The following is a 25,474-nucleotide window of genomic DNA, read 5'->3' on the forward strand; positions in this document are numbered from 1 at the left end:
GACAAGACAAACCAGAACAATAAAAGAAAAGGCACAACAGGGAAATTATAAGCCAGTTATAACAGATCACTGCAAAAGGGAAAATCATATTATGGACTGGGGGAATGCCAGAGTCATCCGCACAGAAGATAATAAACATCAGCGCTGGATCAGGGAGGCCGTGGAGATCCGTAAGCGAAGTCCGAGGACCATCAACCGGGATGAGGGAGCATACATGCTCTCCCATACCTGGAGTATCATCTTGCAGGGGACGAACAGACAGTAGAAGGCGTGACCGACCTGTCAAACCAGACAGGAAGGTCATGCCTTCGGAAACATCAGCTGATAAAAGATGCGTCACCAACAACATCCGGTGACACTCTGAGGAAGACGACAGTCGTACGTCGAAACATGTCAGGTAAACAAACCGAAAAACTAGATGTGTGATAAAAAGAAAAAACTAACCATATTTAATATATGACATAATGAACGCAGTCGAAAGAATAAGTCACCTGTGTATTTATTTATTTATTTATTTATTTTTAATTTAAAAAAATATCTTGTCACGTAAAATAAAATGTCAGTGAAATGAGTAAACTAAGGGCCCGTTTACACGAGGACGCTGTCGGGTAAAAACAACTAAATATTTTATCAGAATTGCCTTTCGTCTGCACGGGGACGGCGTTTCTGAGGCTGAAAAACGGAAAAAATTGAAAACGCCTTCCAGAGTGGGTAAGTTAAAAACAGCCCCCGTTGCATATCCGTCTAAACTACCCAATACGCAAAACTCTGCTCGGATCTGCTCACGTCGGGTACGCGTTTACGTCATACATATGTCATACTGTACATGCCAGCCCGGGAAGTAAGAAAGTAAGTAAAAAAGTAAGAGCATGTCTGATTACATCGATCCAACGGACCTTCAAGCTGCTCTGGCAGCTTTAATAAACGTCCAGGAGTCCTTCGAACATCTCTACCGAATCTGCACATATACCGTTAATGAACAGAAGCGAGTATAGTATGCTCTTACTTTTTTACTTTCTTACTTACCATAGCCAGAGTAGTCAAAGTTTTCGCGGCGCAGATGTGCAGATCAAACAAGACGGAAGACGTTGCGCATGCGTGCAGACATAGCGGAGGTCTTTCACAGCACCACCTAGCCGCCTGGCATGCACATCCAATTGAATTCCACACATTTATGCGTCACTGTGTAGACGCGGAAAAGTGAGAACGAAAACGGACTTCTGCGTTTTTATTTCAGACCGTCCCCGTGTAAAGTGGGCCTAATTGTCTAGCCTAAAAGGTCTGAGTGTTGAGCAGCTGTGAACATAAAACCATTCATGTTCTTACGCAGCAGAAAGCAGAAGACAGAAAGCCGGAGGAGCCATCAGGTGAGTCACTTATGATTACTTGAATTTGGATTGAATAAAGGCGATGAGATGAAAAGCTCTGAGAAAGTGAAACCTTGTGTGACCCAAGGTCACCAAAACCAAAGTGAAAGAAATGACCGAGAAGTTTACTTTTTGTGAAAAAGTCGTCATACGATACAAACCGCGGAGTCTTGCGAAAACCTGTTTGCCTAAAACTGATTTCAAGTGCGTGCAAAAAAAAAAAAAAAAGAAGAGGAGGAATTACGTAGTTATCGATGTAGATTCAAAGTTACTGCTAGAAAGTACCAGAAGTGCTTGTTTTTAATGTTCTACCTTTCTGTATGAGATGTTTCATGATCATGTTCCAAACAAATAAGGAAGTGAAAGGCCAGCGCCTGGTACAGTTCCAGCAGACACGTAACAACATGTTCAACCCGGATCAGGCTGATATTTGAGGGAAGCTCTGTGTGGGTGGATGTTTTGTTTTCTTTAAATCGAAAGAAAAACATGAACTTGTTGCTTCAATATTTATTTGCTTTCTTAACCTTTTATTCATTGCTAAATTAAAAAAAGGCCATTTTTTTGGGGGGGGGCATGGTGCACATTTGTCCCGATCAAATGTTTGAATGATCTGCAGTGGTTTGTTATACGTACGTACATGGTGTTTATTAATGAGTGTGCGTGTGCAGCTTCCTGTGTGGTCTTCGAAAAAGTGTTCAGTAGTACTTGGCTGACATTTACTGGGCTGATTTGTTTAAACACAAATCGTTTAGCTCTGTGCCAAAGGTGTAGCAGCGAGTAAAATCATATCAGTGATTATCAGCCATTCTGTACTCTTTTGATACTTTTACTCAATGTTATCTGAGAAACCATTTCGATCTAGTGCTAAGGTCCAAAGTACATCCCAGACAGTAAAGCAGGGACTAAATAGCCGGTGATTCTGATAAATAACTTTTTTTTAAATCGCGTTATTCAATCTGGGCCTGGTGGAACCATCAAGAAAGATGAAAAGCGGCCCAGTGCAAAAGCATACCGTTCCATTGCAAAAAATAAATGCAAACAAAACAGGGACACTTGGACAACAAGCACGACATGGTTCATAAGGTGGTCATGTCATGGTAAGCTGGAAGACCTGCACTGAGCCTTACTGGAAGAATCAAATAAAACAGACAGATGTGTTGTTTGCCCACAGTTTAAGGGTCCGAACCCTGTACACTAAGGTTCACAGGTCACCGTGTCCCAGCCAGATATGAACTACAATCAATACCATGACCACCGCACGAAACAGAAATGCGAACACAAAAAAAGATGTTTTAAAAGCTCTGATCCAGGAGGTCTGCATTTACTGCTGACTTAAATACGTCCACATCTGGACCTTTTGGTTTAAGTGGAAAAAAAAAAAAAAGATTCACGTGCCTTTTAATAACAGTTGATGCAGAGGATTGAAACTTAAGGAACTGCCATCAGACATATAGATGTGTGTGTGTGTGTGTGTGTGTGTGTGAAGTAACACACAGGTTTGTCTGCTTCTTCAGCTTGTTTGCATAGGTGTGAACAGAGATTATGGTGGGTGTTTTTTTTTTTCTGGCAGGAAGTGGAAACGCTTTGCAGTTTGCACGCGCAGTAGTGCAGTCATGAGGAATGGATAAGTCACGTGATCCATTTCAAGCCCAATGAAACTTGCATTTCATTTCCACTTCAGCAGTCAGTCAGGAGGAAATTACACCCGCGTACAGAGAACCGGTTTTGGGGCACTTTTTAATAGCAGGAGTTTTGAGGGCAGCTGCTAATGACTGTGTATGTCACACACCCTTCTCTCTCTGTTTGTGTGTGTGAGTGAGTGTGAGAGAGAGCGAGCGAGCGCGAGCGTTTGTGCTTTTTATTTTTTTCAACCCAGTCCTGCTCTTCAGGTTTCTCCAGACCTCTTATCTGTCGCAGAGGGAGTAGTTGTTTTCTAACTCGTGTTTCTCTGCTATGCTTCACAAACTAAACTTTCTTCTTTCAGGGAAGCTGGTGTCTGACCCTCCAGGTGAGGACTACTGCTTTAAACACGCTAAAAGGTAACTCCAACGGTTTTTTTTTTTTTTCTCTCGCACTCCAAAATACACTGAGTTTTAGTCACACTTCTTCTACAGTACAAGTTACGAATATGTTTTTCAGTGTAAAAAAAAAAAATTATTATTTTTTTTAAATTATCCTAGTCTCTCTCAAACAAACAAAACGGTGGGGGGGTTTCCGCGAAGAGAAATGAAAGTAGACGGAGTCAGTGTTGTGGTGTTGAACTCACTCTATGGTAAAACCTTTGACTCACTGAACTTTAATGTTTCACAGACAGCTTTTAGCTTGCTTATTAGCACTTCAGTGTAGTAACTGTTACTTTCTCTTTATTATTATTATTATTATTATTATTATTATTATAAATTCATTCTTTAAGCCTTCAAAACCCTTCACCTTTTCTAGTCTTATATATCTGACCATTTGCATTGTTCAGCATCTTTTCTGCCTCAGTAGTTTCACTTTTGTTTGTTTGTAGTCCTCTCCTATTGTTTTCTGTTGTTAAGGTGAAAAGGAAATTTTTTTTTTTTAAATTGGCCCTGAAAATAGTTTATTCACAATTCCATGAGGATTTACATTGTCCTTAATTTTTATTTTGTACTCCGTCAGTTTCTATCTAAAGGTTTAGCTGAAGGAACTTTCCTTTCTGAAACTAGTTTAGATTAAATACTGAGATTTCATTCCCCAAATAACTTTGTTTTTTTTTTCTCCTCTACATTTATTAATGTTAATCAGTAAGTGAATGCTGGCGTCTCCAATATTGGCCCGATTAAGACGTGGTTTTCTGTTAAAAAAAAAACAAAAAAACCTTGACGAACGTTTTCCTTATAGTTTATACTTTCCTCATCTCATTCTGTCAGAAATAGAGGTACAGTAGGAGTCCATTTCTGTCCCCTAAAGCCTCGGTCACAACCGGCCGTACGTGCTCCTACGGCCGGTCTATGTGCAAAAAACGCAACAAACGCACGGAGGGCGCGCGTGCGACGTGCTGAGTTTCGAGCCGTAGACTGGCCGCAGAGGTTCTTTGTCATGTCAAACAAACTCTACGGGCGCTTGCGTTTTTTTCAGGTTGCAAGACAAACTTACAGCCAACGTGCGTCTTTCTCCACGAACAAAAAAAGCGCAGCGATTTGGGAAACGCCAAAAATCGCACGGCCAAAAAATTGTACGTCCGGTTGTGACCTAGGCTTAAGATACACTCTAAATCCTAAAAAGAAATCAGTCAAAGGCAGAAATCTACTGAGCCCGTAAAGTCCCAAAATGTGATTATGTTAAAACTTGTAGGAACAAAAAGAAAAATCCTTTATAGCCTTTTAGCTGTAGAAATCACTTCAGATTGACTATTTCACCAACTTTACCATGTTCCTTCTCAAGTTCTCTTTGACAGCTTGTTTGTTTTGTCAAATAGATCAATTTTACTCAGCCCATGGCTGTTGGGTGTGGTCTCACTTCATTGGTTAGGTTGAAAACAAAGAAATATAATGTTATCACAGTGTTGTTGGTCGTGGTGGAGCACGTCACAAAGGGCGCTGCTTCATTTCCAACCTAAATTTGGTAATTCCACTAGTCCTTACATTTTAAGAACCATCTATTACCCTACTTCTGAAACTATCCTATACCTTTGTTTGGTCTTGGTGTCCAACAAAGGAATTGGATGCTTACTCATGCCCTGACGGTCCTTGTGCCCTTACCCAGGTACATGCACAAGCCTGAGTTCCTGTCAACAACAGGCTGCAGAAATCTACAATCACGACTAGAAAGAAATCAACCCCAGCCTTTCCTTTACTTTATACCACTCTGTGTATTTTTACTTAGGAGTGAAGCAAGTTCACTGGCAAAAATTTTCAACAGTAAACACTTGGATAAGCAAGTAGCAGGAACTAAATTTAAATGAACTCGGTGTTAAATGCCAGCAAAGCATACAAAACGCACAACTTTTACCAACACTCGAATTCAGGTTATTCGTTGTTCTGATCGGCTGGGTCTCTCCAAATCCTGCTTATTTATACGGGATATACAAGATACGCAGCATACAGAAAAGACTACATGAGCGGGCTATACTTTTCCAACACGCACACTAAATCTGACACCGACACCCTTTTTCGAGAATGCCGCATGAGCTTGACTTGAAAAACACGCATTCACTTTCGTTATCAGCTGCCGTGACCGCTTCAGTGCAGCTTGTTAAAGGAATTCAGGGCAAGTTATTACATCAAATTAAATTCAGATTTGCCATTACGCGGACTCCAAATACAAAGGCATTGAAATGCAGTTGGCGTCGGACCTGAAGTGCAAAACAGCAAGTCACGTTACAGTGTAACGCGCAAAGAGACAGTGAGGTAGGTTGGCAGGGCAGTGTCACTGACATGCAAACGGAATGTCAGGCATGAAAAAGTGTACAATTTGGGTGTGTGAGAGAATGAGTCCGGAGACACGAAGTACAGGAATAAATACAGAACAAAACCGTATGTTCTAGATGCTTCATATTTTTTCACTTTGGGCCAACACGCTAGTAGCTTGTGCTCTTTGCTCACCTGCTAATTAATTAGTATTATGATTATTGGGGAAAACTCAGCGATTTAAAGGAGTCGTTTTTAAATACAAATCGGCACATGCGAGATGTATAAACTGACAAAACCCAAGCAAAATACAGAACACTGCAGTGGAAAAACTGCCATACGGCTCTTCATGGTATGTTGGGCAAAACGAAGACGTGGCCATCAAAGACGGAATATTCTCCTCACCAAGAAATCGGAGTATCGCATGTTTTCATTCGTCAGCATTTAATGTGTTTAACTTAATTTAAGCCCAAAGCATGACAAGTTAATTATGTTAGCCTGTAGGTAACTATAACACAAGATTGGGCAAGCACATGAGAGGTTTTTTCTCCCCCCTCCCCCCTTCTTTCTTTGCTCGCTCTTTCTTCTCTGGCTGTCTAAAGAATGTATCATTTGTTCAAGTGTGTATCTCATGTTTGTACTCCTTCTCTTTCTGTTCTACTTGTAGTGAAATGGGGGACCGAAAGGCCAAAAAAGCACCGTCAGTTAATCCAGAGAAGCAGTCTTTAAAGAATAAACAGCCACCTACACAGGAAAAGGTCTGTGACGTCCATGAACTGTATAATTATGGAATCAATTTTGTGCCAAAATGTTCAAAACTTTTGAAATATCAAACAAAAACGACAAATCAAAATACAAAAGTCAAATTTTTTTTAGACTTGCAAACAAATTATTCGTGTAATCGTGCAAAATATCAGTCTATTACTCTTCAGAACCCTTTTATTTTTGTTCCGCGTCTTTCTCAGTTTTGTTTGACGTAATTTATTTCGGTTGCGATTCCAGCTTTCTCGTTTGCGCTCCCGGACTTTTTGCTTACAGTTTTGGCACAAACTTCCCGTGTGGGTGGGCTGCCCAGGAATGCATTCCCATTGGCTAACTTGTGTTTGACTAACAGCTACGCTCAGCCATTCCCTACTCGGATTCTGGCGGACTGTTTGACGAGTGACCGATCCATTGACGGTAAACAAGGATCGAGTGGACTTCAGTGGCGACTATGATATTGAATTAATTCAACAAAGTGTAAGTACGGGACAAATGTGTTGTATGTCCACTCGATCCTTGTGTACCGTCAATGGATCGGTCACTCGTCAAACAGTCCGCCAAAATCCAAGTAGGAAATGGCTGCAACAGCCTCCGGGGGAATGGCTGAGCGTAGCTGTCAGTCAAATACAAGTTAGCCAATGGGAATGCATTCCTGGACAGCCCACCCACACGTGAAGTTTGTGCCAAAACTGTAAGCAAAAAGTCAGGGAGCGCAAACGAGAAAGCTGGAATCGCAACCGAAATAAATTACGCCAAACAAAACTGAGAAAGACGCGGAACAAAAATAAAAGGTTTCTGAAGAGTAATAGACTGATATTTTGCACGATTACACGAATAATTTGTTTGCCAGGCTAAAAAAATTGACTTTTTTTTTTTTGTATTTTGATTTGTCGTTTTTGTTTGATATTTCAAAAGCATTGTATGAACATCTCATCTCATTATCTGTAGCCGCTTTATCCTTCTACAGGGTCGCAGGCAAGCTGGAGCCTATCCCAGCTGACTACGGGCGAAAGGCGGGGTACACCCTGGACAAGTCGCCAGGTCATCACAGGGCTGACACATAGACACAGACAACCATTCACACTCACATTCACACCTACGGTCAATTTAGAGTCACCAGTTAACCTAACCTGCATGTCTTTGGACTGTGGGGGAAACCGGAGCACCCGGAGGAAACCCACGCGGACACGGGGAGAACATGCAAACTCCGCACAGAAAGGCTCTCGCCGGCCCCGGGGCTTGAACCCAGGACCTTCTTGCTGTGAGGCGACAGCGCTAACCACTACACCACCGTGCCGCCCTTTGTATGAACATTTTGGCACAAAATTGATTCCATATATAATCGCCTGAGACCTGTTTCTCTGCATGGTTTGATGTGGAAATTTTGAACAGCCTTATAAGAGTTCTCAATACTAGCCAGTGCCAAGGAGCTAGATTTTCATATGCATGATGCAATGTGTAAACTGTCTGAACTTTCTTGTCTCTTGACACGAGTTATTAGTGGACTCCAAATGTATCTTTCATAGGTACAGGTTGTTTGATCTGTTCATTGAGTCAGTGTTAATAATTTCCATATTTCCGGGCGTTCTGTGGTGATTCCTGGTTTTGTGATGTATATTCTGATTTTATGGTTAATGGATTCATGTACAGGGCGGCACGGTGGTGTAGTGGTTAGCACCGTCGCCCCACAGCAAAAAGGTTCTGGGTTCGGGCCCAGTGGCCGGCGAGGGCCTTTTCTGCATGGAGTTTGCATGTTCTCCCAGCGTCTGTGTGGGTTTCCTCCGGGTGCTCCGGTTTCCTCCACAGGCCAAAGACGTGCAGGTTCGGCTAATTGGTGGCTCTAAATTGACCGTAGGTGTGAATGTGAGTGTGAACGGTTGTTTGTTTCTATGTGTCAGCCCTGCGATGACTTGTCCAGGGTGTACCCCGCCTCTCGCCCATCGTCAGCTGGGATAGGCTCCAGCTTGCCCGCGACGCTGCACGGGATAAGCGGTTCCAGATAATAGATGGGTGGGCGGATGGATGGATGGAAATCCCATAATTTTGGAAAAGCGTTCGTGTCCTTATCATGCGTTTGAGTGTATGGAAGTTTACACATAAGACGAAATCATGAAAAGCTCAATTGTTCAGCTTCAAACCAAATAAAGAAAGATTATAATAATTCCCCCCCAATGTCAAACCATTTTTTTTTTATCTCATGTGATTCACATCTAATGCACCTTTTGTGTTATCTGGCTTCAGATTTTGGCCTTTTCAGATGTTACTGTTTTAAAAAATGTATTATTTATTGTAATATAATTCAGAATGCATGCGAGTCAAAATAACTTTGTTTCACCACTGTGAAAGTCCCCTTCCTTTGCGTTTCGTTTTGGCTCTGTGAGCTTTACCTGTTTACGGAGTTTTATGGGCGTCACTAAATACAAATCAGCTGTCTTGTGCACGTGCCTGGTAATTTACAAGTGATTTGTTGATGAAATTCCATGCATAGCATTTCTGGAACTTGAAATACAGTGGAAATTTTTAGTCCAGTTTGACTTCGAGTGGTATGCAAAAGTTTGTGCACCCCTGGTCAAAATTGCTGTTCCTGTGAACGGTTAAACAAGTTGAAGATGAAATGATCTCCAAAAGGCATAAAGTTAATGACTCATTCCCTTTATATTTTAAGCAAAAGCAGTTTTTTTTTTATTTTCTTCTTTTACATTTTCAAAATGACAAAAAAGGAAAAGGGCCCGAAACAAAAGTTTGGGCACCCTGCATGGTTAGTACCTAGTAACACCCCCTTTGTCAAGTATCACAGCTTGTAAACACTTTTTTTTGTAGCCAGCTAATAATCTTTCAGTTCTTACCTGGGGGATTTTCACACCTTTTGTCCTTGCAAAAGGTTTCAGTTCTACAAGTTTCCTGGGCTGTCTTGCACGCACTGCTCTTTTGAGATCTACCCACAGATTTTCAATGACGTTTAGGTCAGGGGACTGTGAGGGCCAGGGCAAAACCTTCAGCTTGTGCCTCTTGAGGTATTCCGTTGTAGATTTTGAGGTGTGTTTTGGATCATCGTCTTATTGTAGGACCCATCTCTTTTTAACTTCAACTTTTTTACAGATGGTGTGATGTTTGCTTCCAGAATTTGCTGGTATTTATTCGAATCCATGCTTCCCTCGACCAATGAAATGTGCCCTGTGCCACTGGCTGCAACACAACCCCAAAGCATGATCGATCCACACCCATGCTTCAGAGTTGGAGAGGTGTTCTTTTCCTGGAATTTGGCACCCTTTTTCCTTCAAACATACCTTTGCACATTGTGGCCAAAAAGTTCTATTTTGGTTTCATCAGTCCACAGGACTTGTTTCCAAAATGCATCAAGCTTATTTAGATGTTCATTTGCAAACTTCAGACGCTGAATTTTGTGGCTAGGACGCAGGAAAGAGTTTCTTCTGATGACTCTCGCATGAAGGTCATATTTGTTCAGGTGTCGCTGCATAGTAGAACAGTGCACCACCACTCCAGGGTCTGCTAAATCTTTCTGAAGGTCTTTTGCAGTCAAACAGGGTTTTTTATTTGCCTTTCTAGCAATCCAGCGAGCAGTTCTTTCAGAAAGTTTTTTCTTCATCTTCCAGACCTCACCTTGATCTCCACTGTTTCTGTTAACTGCCATTTCTTAATACCATTACAGTCTGAGGAAACAGCTACCTGAAAACACTTTGCTACGTTCTTGTAGCCTTCTCCTGCTTTGTGAGCATCAATTATTTTATTATTCAGAATGCGAGGGAGTTGCTTAGAGGAGCCCATGGCTGTTGATTTTAGGGACAAGTTTGAGGAGTCAGAGAGTTTATCCAGCTTTGAAATCTGCATCATCTGACCTTTCCTAACGAAGAATTCGAACAAGCCGCAGCTCAATAAGCTAATTAAGGTCTGGAACCTTGGTAAAAGTTACCCTAGAACTCAAATGTACTGGGGTGCCCAAACTTTCGCATGGCGTTCCTTTTTCTTTTTTTCACTCTCCAATTGTACAAAACAAAAATAATACACACATCTTGCAGAAAACGCTGAAAAGAAATGTCGTCTTTACCTTTATGCCTTTTGGTGATCAGTTAAGTGATTCCGCTCACTTAACTATTCACAGTAACACATTTTCAGTAAGGGTGCCCAAACTTTTGCATGCCACTGTAAGCAAACGTGTGCACACGACTTTTACTAAAAGATTTATAAGTGAGGCTCATTGTTGTGCCTCAGTCATTTGAGAATGTGTGTTGTGTGGAAACCCAGGCCATTGGTGCTAATGGTACAATGTTCTCCTCTTAAAGCCCCAGAGCAGCAGCAGCAGCGAAGTGTGCAGTAAGAAGCAGTTTTGTGCTGCGGTACGAGATGCTCATACAGCGCTCAGTGACCAGCGTTGCCGCAACGCAGAGCAGTCTTTCTCTGAGGCACTTAGGATTCTGGGCTCCACAGGGACCAAGGTGAGCTATGACACCCTCAGATATGCACTTTGAGCTCATGTAAAGTCCTCCCTGAAAGTGACTGCCTCATCTGAGACCTGCCGTGCTACTTTTAATCTGTGTAGTTGTGATAATTAGTTTAATTTTAGCTTTTATATTAATCACCGCTGTTATTCTTGCTAGATATAATAGAGATGGTGGCTTCCTCAAATCTTAGTATAACTTTGAGTTTTCCGAAATGCCACACTTAAAATACATGATGTGCTTGTGCCCTTTGTTTTTTTTTTTTTAAATGTTTGTAAATGGTACAGAGTGTGCGGTCATGTTTCCTTCCTTACTGCTGACTCTGCTACTTCTTATTCGATGTTTTGTCTGTCTTGTACGTTTCGCACGCCTTTTCATGTAAACTCTCCCAAGGCTACCAGATTGTAGGAAAGTAATGAATCTGAAAATGAGTGGTGTTAGTGCCTCCTAAACCAGTGCTTCTCAAAACAACGCAACTGACGCGAGTGAAATCGGCAGGCATGGAACGGTCTATCCTAGCTGTAATTGCGTTGCAGAAAGCAGATCTAAGATGGTAAAGAGCTGTTGTGCCTTTGACTTATAAACAGTTTTAACAGGAAGTCTGAGCTCTCATTTTACAGACTAGGGTGCATCAGTTGCCCTCACTTTCATAAAATCTGATGCATTTTTGTTTGGGTGTTCCTTTTCACCAATAAAGACATCCTGTACAATTTTTTGACCATATTCAAAAGTCATATGCCGCTTTTCCACTACCAACGCGGCTGAGTTGGGCTGAGTCGAGCTGAGCGGGGCTGTTGGAGTTGCATTTCGACTACAACCGCGCTGAACCGTGCTGGCTGGAAGTGGGTGGACACATTGGGTGGAGTTAGCGAAAGTGGGTGGACGTCACGTGATGTCGTTAGGCAGCGCAAACAGTGACATCAGTGAGCTTTTAAGCGGTAGTCTCACGACCCGGATAGTAAACAATAAACATGGAGGACGTGGAGTCGTTAGTGTTGCTGGTCTTGGTGCTGTGGCTTGTTGTCACCGACAACGCCAACAGATACTGGCAAGAGCGTATAGATGAGGCGAGGCGCATAAGGCTTCAGAAATTCTCGTAATTCTTCTTCTTCCTGGTTTACGGTGTTTACAGATCCCAGCGTGCTCGCGGGGCGTGTGTGGGCATGTGAGGACACTCCTCCTCACCAATCAGTGCACATGGGAGTGTCTGCTCACGCCCCCAGCCTCACTCGGCTCGGTTTGGCTCGCTTCAGCCCCACTCCAAAACCGTGCGAGTTTTGGGTGCTAAGCAGGGCTGAAGTGAGCTGAGTCGTGCTGCTCTGAGATAGTCGAAACGCGAGCCGTGTCGGGCTGAAGTGAGCTGAAAAAGGGTAGTGGAAAAGGGCCATAATGGTGGCACCATGAGGTTCATTTTTTGCCAAAAAACGCTTATTTTATGTTTTCGCGTAAAGCCTAGGTCACAACCGGATGTACAATTTTTTTTTTGGCCGTGCGATTTTTGGCGTTTCCCAAATCGCTGCGTTTTTTTTTTTTTTTTTTTGTTCCTGGAGAAAGACGCACGTTGGCCGTAAGTTTGTCTTGCAACCTGAAAAAAACGTAAGTGCCCATAGAGTTTGTTTGACATGACAAAGAACCTCTGCGGCCGGTCTGCGGCTCAAAAATCAGCATGTCACACGCGCGCCCTCCGTGCTTTTCACACGCACCCTCCGTGCGTTTCTTGCGTTTTTTGCACGTAGACCGGACGTAGGAGCACGTATGGCCGGTTGTGACCGAAGCTTAAGGTTTGAATCACAATGTTGGACTCCATTTATTGATTTCTTGTGAGCCAGAGATCATGTTAAGAACCTTTGCAAGGGATTGAGAAGCATTAATGTGATTCATAATACATTTGTATTGTTTAAAAGTAGCTGAACAATGATTCAATGAACAGCTAAAACTCAAACTGTGCTTGATAATATATTTAGAATATGCACTAAAAATGTGTATCTAAGATATTTGGTATACTCTATAAGGTGCCATAATGTTTCATGAAAAGTGATCGAAATTTTGTCATAAAAGTCATAAAATAGCAGCTTTTTCCATAACTTTGAGCTCCTGGTGCCACCATTAAACTTTTGAATTTTGTCAAAAATATTTCACCCAGTGTGTTTTCTTACCAAAAGGTAGCCTAGTAAACTTGACCCACCCGCCTAGCGGCCAAAAATATTTTTGCCTAGCGAGTGGGCCTAGCCTCGCACCATATAAACAAAACACCCCGGGCATCAAATCGTGCCCGCCAATCACAACGCAAGATTTTTGTTTGGATTTTTTGGGCGGGCTTTTGCAGGAGTGACGACAAAGCTGCGCGACGCTGGAGAAAGCGCAACAGGAAAGATGGCTGCGGCTAGTGAACAGCGCGCGTTTGACTCCGCTTTGGAATCAGTTTTAGAAGAATTAGACTTGGAGTTTTCGTTGAAACATGAGCAGGAAGAGGCTCTCCGCTCATTCCTTTTCAAGAAGGACGTTTTCGCTGTTTTGCCGACCGGCTATGGCAAAAGTCTGATCTACCAGCTGGCTCCGCTCGTAGCCAATAGGATGGGGCTAGTTTGTGCAGTACGAAGAATTAATAAACAGCTTTGAAACATGACTTTTTGATTGTTTCTTATTTTCTCGTTATTTTAAATTTAAGGGAAATTATTTCACCAAACACCACTAAATAAAAACTCTCAAAAACAGTTTAAGCAAACCCTTGAAAAACACTTGGGGGGAAAAAAAAAAGTGTATGTGGTACAGACTCCAAACTTGTGGTCATTATCTCCAAACTTCTTAATATCTAGAACCTGTTTATTAATTAATACGCATTTTGAAAAATTATTTATTTCAAGGTCTCCCCCACTGCTTTCTGTCGCTCTGACTACGTCACGGTCACTGTTGCGCTGATTGGTCAGAGCGTTGGCCTATACGCACAGAGACAGTTTGAAAGACAGCGGTTTGTTCCTCCCACCCCCGTCGGAAATGTCTACGGATCGAGGCCAGACTAAATATTCACATTTAGTCTGGCTTGCCAGGCTAACCAAAAGGAACATTAAAACAAAAATGCATCATGATCGGAGGAACTTTTCATTTTTAGGGGGCAACTGATGCACCCTATTACAGACTGCTGAAAGCTAAAGAAAAGACGCAAATGCAGGTAGTATGTTGTGAGAAAATTTATTCAGAAATGGTCTATTTATTACCTTTTATTACTGTTGTATCGTGTGTAGAGCCTTGACCATCTGACTAAACTTCGGAGGACACTCATACTTTTGCGTTATCTGCCACGGCCCATCGCGTCCCACCACGTCAGAGACTTTGAAGTCTGTAAAGACAGCAATCAACGGCATGTTTTGTTCAATACGCTTTCCTTGGAGCTGCCAGAGGCAGAATACCATGTCAGTTGTGCTTCTTCCGCCTCTGAAGCCACATTGTGATTCGGGAAGCATGTCATTTGAATCCAGTTGAGTAGGATTCTTGCAAAAATCTTCCCAGCAATGGCCAGTAGGGAAATGCCCCTGTTATAGAACTCATTTTTAATAAAAGGAATATTTCAGTTAATAGGGTATTTTATTTGTTTCACGGCCCGGTTTCCATCAAATCCTGCGCTCTGATTGGCTGACGAGTGGGCCTGTATCTTGCGATGCAGACCCCGGTTACGGACCCTGGATACGGACCTCTGGCGACTCGCTCGTTCACAGCAAAAACAAACACAGTAGTAATTTTTGTCAACGTTTATTTTCGCATTTCTCAGGAGAATAGCATTAATTTTACAGCATGGATAGCGATAACGACTAGCCTGGGAAATCCCATGCTGCTTTGCACAATCGTTCCGATCTGAAAAGACAGCATGGAAACTATGGTCTAAAGGCTCGCCTGAGTTAGGGAGCCAATCAGAGAGTGGGGAGGGGTGGAAAGACGGTGACGCGTACTACTCGACAAACGGAAGCTTGTAGTTTATTTGGGACTGTTTACGGATCACATTTAACATGGCGGCGAGCGATACGAACCAAACTTTCGATCAAGCTTTAGACACTGTTCTGAATAGTTTAGAGCGAAAGTTTGTTTTAAAAAAAGAACAGCGTTTGGCGTTAGTCTTTCTTCGCCTCTTTGTCGCTCTAACTACGTCACCGGGTACAACTGCCATGATTGGCCATGGGCTACGTATACGCCAAATGATAGACATTCGCAACGTCCAATAAACGGCCGCTGACAATCGTAAACCACACCTCCCCTACGAGAAATTCAATAGGCGGATTCCAGACCATATTTCACTTGTGATATGGTCTGGTGTTAACCAGACTAGATAACGACAGTGTTCACAGCGAAAGCGAGTTTTCCTACCCTGAGGAAGACGAAATAAAAGAAAACATTTCAGGAGAAAGCAGCAAACCTGGAACTGTTGCTAACGCCGAGCAAATCCAGCAATTTCTTGAGGAGCAAAGGGCAGAAAATCCAACAAAAAAGACAACCTACGACCTCAATGTCTTTGAGAAGTTCTGTCGAAACCTAAATGAAGGTCGAAAGGTGGAAGACATACCTGGCGAAGAACTAAACACGTTGCTGTGCAGTTTTTTTCATGTCCGCAACAAAGAAAAATGGCGACGTGTACGAGCCGTCCTCGCTCACGTCTTTCCAGAGAAGTATCCGGCGCTATCTGAATCAGTACGGCTCGAAACTAAATATCTTCACGGACCCTGAGTTCAACAAGTCAAGAGAAGTCCTCGTGGCCCGTAAACGGCAGTTGGTCGAGGTTTTCGCGAAGGGAAACCATCCACAAGCAGCCAGGGCGTTGACAGAGGACGAAGAGGATTTGCTTTTTGATAAAGGCCTTTTCGGCACCCATGACCCAGAAGTTCTCCAGAGAACCGTATGGTGGGTTCTTGCACTGCATTTTGGCTTCAGAGCCCGAGACGAGTCAAGAAAACTGAAGTGGGAAGATGTAAGTCTTGAACTGGAGCCCGAAACGGGAAATGAAGTCCTTGTGCGGCGAGCTGAGCGAGGAAGTAAGACACGCCATGGCGAGCCTTCTATCCCACTGCACAAGCAACTGGTAATCGTCGCTGCCCAGTTAACATTTATAAAGCATTCCCCAGCCGCCGGCCAGAAGCAGCAGAGGATCCAGAATCCCCGTTTTTTTTCTGGCAATTAACCTTAAGAGAAAGGAAAATTCGCAGATTTGGTTCAGCAATGGAGCCCTGGGCAAAAACGCGATCGGGAAGTTTCTTCTGAACGCTGCTGAAGCTGCAGGTTTACCAGGCAACGTAAGCAACCATTCCGTCAGGAGAACCTGTATCTCCCGTCTGATGGACGCTGAGATTGCAGAGAATTATGTGGCTCAACTCAGCGGGCACAAAAACCTGAAAAGTCTAGATGCCTATAAATCTGCTTCTGCTGGTCATCAAAGGAAAATGTCAAAGGCTCTCTCCACATCAAACACACAACAAAGTCTACCGGTTCAGTTCTCCGCAAGTGTTATTTTCGAGAATCTGCAAGTACTACAGCTTCTGGTTTGTTTTCTGGTGCCAACATTGGGAAGTTTGAAGGATGCACGTTCCATTTCAACTTCACTGGTCCCAGCACAAGCGATACTACTTCTAGCTCTGCGACCAAGAGGAGGCGCTTCACCTTTCTTGACTCTGATTCAGATTAATAAAAAACATTTTCCTTTCTTCCGGGCGAACACTGATTTTCTTTGAAAAGACGGTTATGCTCACATTTTGACATATTTTGTCTCCTAGACCAGGGAAGTGATCTAGATCAAGTTTTCTTTTCGGAAAATTCCGAGCTCCTGTAGCTTGTCAAACAGGTTTCTGACGAGTTTGTAGCAGGTTTGTTTTAAATATGGATTTCCTTTCACGTGTTCTCATTTTGTTAGAATTTTGTAAAGGGAAAATTATATACGTATTATTTACAATGATGAAAGCACCTGGTTTTAAAAATAAATATATATTATTTACTATCATGAAAGTGCCTGGTGGTGTGTTGCTTAGATCAAGTTTTTTATTTTTGGAAAATTCCAAGCTGATGTAGCTTGTCGAACAGGTTTTTGACGAGCTTGTAGAAGGTTTGTTTTAAATATGGTTTCCCTTTCGGGAAACATTTCTGGAGAAAGCTAAAAACCTGTAACTGTTGCTAACGCTGAGCAAAAATATGGCTGAATGACTCAATTTTGTATAAATAGGGGACTACATAGGTGGCAGAATGTAGGGTTTTTGTTTCTTTTTTCCTGCCATGGAAGTGCACTTATATACCGAGGAGGAAGCAATTTGCATTACAGCTATGAATGAGGATTCAAAATGGTGGCTCGGCTTGGGTTTCCCTTTCGGGCGCTTTCGTTTTCTGTTAAAATTTGGTGAAGAAAAAAATATTATTTACCAGCTTAAGGTCGGTCCGTATGGTGAAATACCGTGACCTCGGCCCAGAGGGCCTCGCTCAGTACTGTCAAGACCTCGGTCACGGTATTTCACGATACGGACCTCCCAGCTGGTAAATAACGTATGTTTTACTCCAACCTTTCCAAATGTGGGTAAATAATTAGCTCACCGGCCGTAGCCAATGAGCTATTGCGATCACGCGACGTCCGTCATCTGTTCGTCATCAGTCCACATTTCACAAAAATTCCTAGTCTTCCCTGAGTTTTCAATGGATTTTGATATTGATTGATTGGACGATCTAATCCGTCTGCAAAAAGTTACTCCCTGGTTTTGTGATTTCTCATCAACAAGTTGCTAATTAGGCCGGTTAACCCCCCACCCCACCCTGTCCCGGTCACATGATGAACAGACTCCCATGCAGCTGGAATCCCACCACAATCCCATCACCCACAGGATTTCCGAAAAAATGTCAGCCTCTACAGCACAAGCGTGTTTAACCTCCTAAGGCCCAAGCTGTTTTTTTTTTTTTTTTTTTTACTTTAATTTTTTATTAAACAACACAGTACAGAACATGAAATTCCTTGACAAGACTATATAATAAGCCTAGCAGTGTAAATAACAAACATATTTGACCCTGCAGCACTCGGAGAGCGCAAAAAAAAAATCATCAAGGCACATAATTTGGGTTTTCTCTCAAGCAGGGCTCGAAATTAACTTTTTTTCTTTGTGTCCCCCAGTGGTCCCGAATTCTGTGTTGTATTGTCCCGAATGGTGGCAATAGTGTCCCCATTTTTTTCCTCTCTGAAATAACCAGTGGTTAATATTATCATATGAAGTTACTATTATATTTGTAACTATGCGATTTTGAACCCTTTATATCATTTTTACAATAAGTCACAAGCGACACATGTCCTATACATCATCTACTTCAAAATTGCAGTTATTGCATTTTCAGTTTATTAAACTTTGGCGATCTCACTGTATGAATAGATACCCGTTTATTTAAAGGGGCCAACTAGCTCATTCAGAAAATGTTTCAACTCCCTACATCTGCAGTACACTTTAGTTGAAAATAAGACGCCTTTTATGTTCATTTCATCTACTTATACCTTGAATATCTGTTGGCATTTATAAGGCCAACTTATCATTTTCACCATTACCGTTATCCATTTTTATGAACTTTCCATTATCCATTACCGTTAGCCATTTTTTTGAACTTTCCGTTATCCATTTTATGAACTTTCGCTGCCGAAACGTTGGTGCAAATGTTAGCAACATCAGCATAGTGGCAGGTCCGAGCCTAGTTGTGCTGCTGACTGACTAAACTTTCTGAACTAGAAAGACACCAAGAAAACTCACTTATTCTGTTGAACGGTATCTTCCGTCAATATCATCCACATCATTCCTGTTGTATTTTATAACGTGTCTAACAGTGTTCATTAAGTTCATTCAGTTGCTAGCGTTGCCTGCAGACCAGGCGATGACACTTTGGATCCTGAAGGTCCCGGAGACGTTATGTCTGGGCTTTCAGTTTCTTCCCCGCGGTCGGTCCGCTTCAACCACTTAAGCATTTTTGCTCTGGCAAGAGTCGGCGCAGCGTATGCGGTAGCAATTCCATTCCAAGTCCATATAATGCGGACTCCGGCCGAAGATTCTAGAACAGAATGCGCTGCTCTGTAGCCTACTGATGCAGGTGCATCGAAAGTGTAGCTACTATGTATTTTTCGCTGTTAACGTTTTAAAATTAAAATTGACAAATTAGGTGAATGTCTACGTATGTGTTATGGCTTTGTAAATAATATTAATGTAGAACTTTTTTTCTAGATCTATTTTTTTCCATTGTCCCGGGATTGTCCCAGATATGATAATTTTGTGTCCCGATGACATTTTTTATGGTCCCCGGGACGTCGGGACACCGTTAGTTTCGAGCGCTGCTCTCAAGTAAAGAGGTAATCTACTACAGGTGACCATCTCCTCAAAAAGACATCAGACCTCAATTGTAGTTGAGCAGACAAAGCCACCATTTCATACACCTCCCTCAGCTTCTGTTTCCACTGAGTCACTGTAGGTGGCTGTGGTTTCCTCCAGTTTAATGTCACTATTTTTCTTGCTGTCATCAATAGTATATGCAGCAAATACTGTTGGTCTTTAGTGTACATGTTTTCAGGAGTCTGATCGAGTAGGAATTGACTTGGGTTAAATGATAAGTCAATGTCCAAAATTTTATCTATCTCATTCTTTATGCCCTGCCAGAAAAAAATGATCTCTGGGCAATCCCAGAATATATGTGAATGGTCTCCGACCTTTCCACACTCCCTCCAGCAGTTCATTACATCAGGATCATTTATAAATGTTGAAACCACCAGGGGTGTCTTAAAGAATCTTGTCTTCATCTTCCAATCAAACTCCTTCCACATGTTAGTATTAATGCCCTTGTGACATCTCGTACATATTTTTTCCCAGTCATCGTCCTCAATCACGATGTTTAGTTCTAGCTCCCATTTCCTTTTAATGTAAAAAGTATTACCTGGTATGTCCAACATCAAGTTTTGATAAATATGAGAGACGTGATTTTTGGTAGGTGACTTATGTTTGATTATATTGATGAAGTATTTTTCCATGTTTGTTTGGAGTATTTTTAATTGTATTCCAATCTTTATGGTTCATAATGTAATGCCTAATCTGAAAATACCTACACATATCAGTTTGGGCTAATAAGAATTTATCCTGGAAATATGAAAACGGCTGTAAAATATTATCACAAAATAATTGATCAATAATCTTTGTCTATTCGGGCCCGTCTCTTAAAAGTGATGTCAGTAATTGAAGGTGGAAATTCTGGGTTTCCAACTATTTGCATGGCCCTCGAAAGGGCCTCTGTCCCCCTAATTCTCTTTTGAACCGTCAACCACACATTTAAGGTGTGTTTCACCCATATATTCTTAATTGTCACCCTCTTTTGAGACTGCTTACTAAGGAAAGCCAAAACAGATAAAGGTATGCCTGGTAGTGAATTTTGTTCTATATCAACCCATCCTGTCTCTGTATCCATACTCCAAGCTGTTTTTTTTACATGCATTTTTTTATTTCTCTTTGCTATTTGGGCTTATTAGAACCTGATTAGAATAAAAACTAAGCATCATCTTTGATAAGATGCACTTTTAGAGAAAAAGTATGTCCACATATGTGGATTCTTGTTCCGAATTTCTAAAAAGTGCTGTCCACGCATGTGACCGCTAAGCCCTAGGAGGTTAAAGAGGATACGGTAACAAAATGATTTTCTCTTTAGGGAACAAGATATCGAGTCCATTTTACACCATATGTGATGAGGTGTATGAGCATTGCAGTGGCACCGCTTCCAACACACCTCCGTGTCAAGCTGGTATTTTACACCAGACGCACACAGAGGCTGCACTGCCTAATGACTAGTATTTCTGCCGTGTGCAGCATCGCCATGGCATTTTAGTTAAGGGCCCCATACACGTTCAAAAAAGTCGTCAAAATTTTGATGTAAAATGTCCACACATGATTCAATGTTTTTTCTATCAAAAATTCAGTATTGTCAAAAACTTTGACATGGACGCAGCAGTGGCTGTAGCACTTGTGTTCGCTTTGGACAATGAACCGCCTCGGCATCGACGGAAATGGTCGAAAGACTGGTTTTTGAAACGGCGAACGTACGGTCACGTCAACCTCCTCAGAGAACTTCGTCTCAAAGAACCAGAGGACTTCCGTAATTTCCTTAGGCAGCTGGGCCATAGAAGGTTCACGCTGCACGCTACACGCGTGTAAAGAAAAGTGGACAAACGTAGCATGACTTGCTCTGGGCCGTAGAACGGCGTTCACGTTGCACGCTGCACACTTCACGCGTGAAGCGAGAAATGAACATGCACACTTTTTTCTAGGCGTGAAGATGGAAATTCCAGTCAATGCATGCACGACCCCAAGGTCACCGCCGCGCCAGCCAATCAGAACGGGTCTAGGGAGATAAAATGGATGACTACCGAGAAAAGTTGAAGTTTAATGGCCCAGGGTCCGGTTCTTCACGTGAGCGTGCAGCGTGAACCTTCTATGGCCCAGCTGCCTTAGGATGGATGCCCCATCCTTCGATGAATTATTGGACCTTGTCAAGCCATTGATATTGAAAGAAGACACTGTGATGCGTTCATCTATACCACCAAGTGAACGCTTGTCCATCACACTGAGGTACCTGGCATCTGGAAATTCTTTTAAAGACTTGAAATTCCTGACTGCAACGTCTCCGCAAGCAATTGGAAAGATAGTTAAGCCCCCCACACACGCATCAATAATTTGACGACTCTTCAAAAAATATCAAAGTGATTTGATATGTCAAAATTTGGGTTCAAAATTTTGACATCAAATTTTTGACATCAAAACACCCTACACAAGATCAAACTTTGTATCAAAATTTTGACGACTTTTTTGAATGTGTATGGGGCCCTTTAGGAACAGAACAGAATGCCCATAATCTAAAATTAGCTGGATTTCATCCTGTAGCAGTTTGCCAGTTGTAGCCATCACAAAGCTTGAACTTGAGCTAATTCCCGAGTACAAAGTGTGTAGAAGTAAAAACCTAAGTGGATTCAATAAAAACTGTAACTGTTAGTGGTAATGCGTGTTTATTGTAATATGACGGTCATAAAGGCTCACAACGTTGTTTGCCTGCTCAAACACCTGATTTGACTTCCTGATTTATAGAACTTGTTTAGCAGGTGCGTCTATGGCAAGCGGCAACCTCCAGTCTTGGAAAGCGAAGACAATGCGGAAGTGCTCAAATCTTCAGTTCCTCAAATGGCCATTTGAAGTTGGCTCCAAAAGCGAGTCAGTTCCCAGAGACCCCCATGTTAAAATGTCCAACTTTACAGCGAAAACAGACATATTTACAGCCTGGTACAAAACCGTTTCGGTCTCTATCGCTAGTTTTCCCCCCCTTCATGACAACTGTACGGGGGGTGATTTCTTATATAATTCAACAGTTTAAATTATATTGAGCAATACATTTATGCATAATTAGGGGTGGGGCCGATTTGAGTGACAGCTGGATTTGTCATCTTGTTAGCTGCTAGCTGGGTATTACCTCAGAACTCAAGTCAAATTCACTGCAGGTGATGGATTTCTGTAAATTTATGGAGCCAGTGAGGATTTTTTAATTATTATTAAAAAATTTTTTTTTTTAAATACCAGCTGCTGTCGTTATAGACTGTATCTTATGGAGCAACGTCTTTTAGTTTAGCTGGTAGCTTGTTAGCTTCGAGGTTAGTAGGCGTGTTCCAGCCGCACTATTCCAGCGGTCAGACTTCACTATCCCCGCCCCTTCTCCAGCTAGGAGTTAGGCGAAGTCAGGTGCTGCCAAGATGCGATGCCCATAGAAAGCCCTTGTTTGAGCTTTTAAAGCTCATAGGCAACGATTTTCAATTTATGCACATTTGAAACTTTTATATGTTTAAAAAAAAAAAAAGCAATATTCTTCTGGTCCCAAGAAGTATTGTTAATAAGTAGTAATTAAAATAAGTTGGCGCGGATCACGGCGAATTTGTTCGGCGATTTTCGTGACCACTCGGCGCATGACGTCATTCAAGACAAACAAATCGCTTGAGTTGAGTCCACTTCCGTGTATTTGCATTGCCGTTCGGCTTGAGTGCAGACGTGCGTTCGGGAATTTCCGAAGAAAAACCATGCCTTATTGTTGTGAAGTGAACTGTAACAACAGGACCGGTTCAGGGAGAAGTTTTTACCTTTTTCCGAGAGAGGAGAAGAGGCGGAGAGAGTGGATTGGCTTTTTCCGAAAGAGGAGACAAGGTGGAGCAAGAGGGTTGGCTTTTTCCGAAAGAGGAGAAGAGGCGGAGCGAGAGGGTTGGCTTTTTCCGAAAGAGGAGAAGAGGCGGAGCGAGAGGGTTGGCTTTTTCCGAAAGAGGAGACGAGGCGGAGAGAGTGGATTGTCTGTGTGAAGCAAGAAAGTTGGCAGCCGGGTAAATACGCCACTCTGTGCTCCGTTCACTTCAACGACGATTCATTTTTGGAGAATCCCCATCTGTTGGAGAGTTTAGGTGTCCGTGTCGGACAGAGAAGGCTCAAACCTGACGCTGTTCCGACAAAATTCGAGCACAAACTCAAGCAGTCAAAGAAGAAACAGACCAGCAACGCTTAAGCAAAAAGGAGAAGATTGGAGGTAAACATAAATGCTCAGTAGTTGAAAAAAAATCATTGAGATGAGATGTCAGGCCCGATATATTGACACCGGGAAATACCGCGGATGGCAGGCTAATGTGGCCTACCGGCGCAGTGTCAAGTAATCGTTACCTATATCTACTATGGCTTCGCAACGGCCATAGGTTCATACATGTATGGTTTCACCTCTCGATTTTCAATTTGGAGAGTTCCTGCTTCAAAATCGCTATCTCTTTCAGACATTTTACACAACCTCTCAAGACCAAAGTCCGTACACGTGTGCTCGGTTCGCAAGTAAACACAGAACTGCTCCCAGTCTGTTTGGCTTGAATGGCGTCACGACGACGGTCCCCTGGCGGTAAAAGTGCGCGTGAGCAAGATGTAAACAAACCTTCGGAACTTGCGCAAACCAGTATATTTTTTAACCGTTTTATTCAATTTTAGGGTGCAAATTAGACACCAGGAAGATTTGAATTCGCTTTTGGGTCATTCTTCTAGAAAATAAAGTTGATATTCTGTGTTCCACCTCAGACCGTTGCCTATGACCTTTAAACCCACTCTTCAGAAATCCTACGAGTGACGTCACAGAGGCTTTGTCCACTATTTTTACAGTATATGGTGTGTGCTCAGAAATTAGCAAAGAGGGAGGGTGACTCTCCTGACCAAAACGTAAAAAAAATTTTTTTTTTTTTTTTTTTAAACTGGACACTTCTTATGTGCATTTTGTTTTCGGTGTTTTTATGAGGACTGGAAAACTTTTTTTGGGTGATGAAGCAAAGCTCAGTTTGAGCACGAAATGAGATTTTTACAAAGGAAGCTCTTGGTGCAGGGGCTTCAAAGTTTGGGAGAATAGCAGGGTACAAATAATTTACAGCAGGGTGCAAAATGGTAAAATGTCTGCCAGCGGCAGACATAATGCACGCAAAGCATGCAGGGGGATATATATATATATATATATATATATATATATATATATATATATATATATATATATATATATATATATGAGAGAGAGATGCAAGTACGAATTTTTCATGGGGCGGGATGGTTTGGAACAGGTCACCTAAAATTGGGGTAACATTTACCCGGGACGGGTATTTGAGGTGGGTCGTTAAGCTTGATTAGCGTTGTTACGCACGCCAGTGTTTCCCACAGAAATTTTGGAGACTATGGGGGGGGGTGTTTAAAATTGAGTGATATGTTAAATATTAAGTTATTACTGAAAAACTATTGATTAAAAAAACAGACACTGAGAAATGGTCCTATAAACAACTTTACCAATATAAAAGATTACCAGGACTACAAAAATGCAGAAAAATAGGCTTTACTTATCCACATGCACCTGTTGGTTCAAAAGTTAAAGTGCAGAGAACCTCACAGCACAACATGAAGTTACCTTAAAATATAATATAAATGCCTCAGCTTTCATGTAAGAAAAAAAACTATTAATACTAGTACTGTGTGCAGGCAGTCTCTCCTGAAGACTAAATTAAACAATAATTATAAACTAATAAAATAAATGGCTCAGGCTTCATAGAAGAAAAAAAAAACAATTTGAACAGAATCTCACAGTATGATGCTGAAGCTGCCTAAACAATGGAAAATAAAATACCATTTTGGCAAAAACGTTGGCATCCATTAATTTCTTGTATTAAGTAAAAAAAAATATGTTGCCAGATACTGCTGACGTTTTACAGCCCAAAATATGTTCAAAACCCGCCAAAATGCACTTAAAACCGCCCAATTGGGCGGGAAACCGCCCATTCTGGCAACACAGGCGGCAGTAATGGCTGCACTCATGTCGAGGATGTAAACAAAAGTTGACGCGGCAACGGACATACATGACATAATGGATGTAATTGACGTTCACAACTTTTTTTGCCGTCAGAAATATTTAATATTAAATTTTGTGACTCGACTGACAATAGCTGGCGGCA

The 25,474-nt window shown here is 42.0% G+C and overlaps 1 protein-coding gene across 3 annotated transcripts in view; it reads left to right on the top strand.

Annotated features, from left to right (window-relative positions):
• ttc3 (tetratricopeptide repeat domain 3) overlaps positions 1 to 25,474 on the top strand; it is a 115,091-nt gene that overhangs the window by 39,884 nt on the left and 49,733 nt on the right. For 2 of the 3 annotated variants that reach the window (XM_060909400.1, XM_060909401.1), the window contains exons 15-18: positions 1,331 to 1,367; positions 3,352 to 3,406; positions 6,408 to 6,498; positions 10,804 to 10,956. In XM_060909400.1, coding sequence (XP_060765383.1) covers positions 1,331 to 1,367; positions 3,352 to 3,406; positions 6,408 to 6,498; positions 10,804 to 10,956 — 336 coding nt within the window. The remainder of the gene's footprint in view (positions 1 to 1,330; positions 1,368 to 3,351; positions 3,407 to 6,407; positions 6,499 to 10,803; positions 10,957 to 25,474) is intronic. The other variant, XM_060909402.1, reaches the window with a different exon arrangement.

Source organism: Neoarius graeffei, chromosome 25 (genome assembly GCF_027579695.1).
Source record: "Neoarius graeffei isolate fNeoGra1 chromosome 25, fNeoGra1.pri, whole genome shotgun sequence".
Classification (NCBI taxonomy): domain Eukaryota; kingdom Metazoa; phylum Chordata; class Actinopteri; order Siluriformes; family Ariidae; genus Neoarius; species Neoarius graeffei.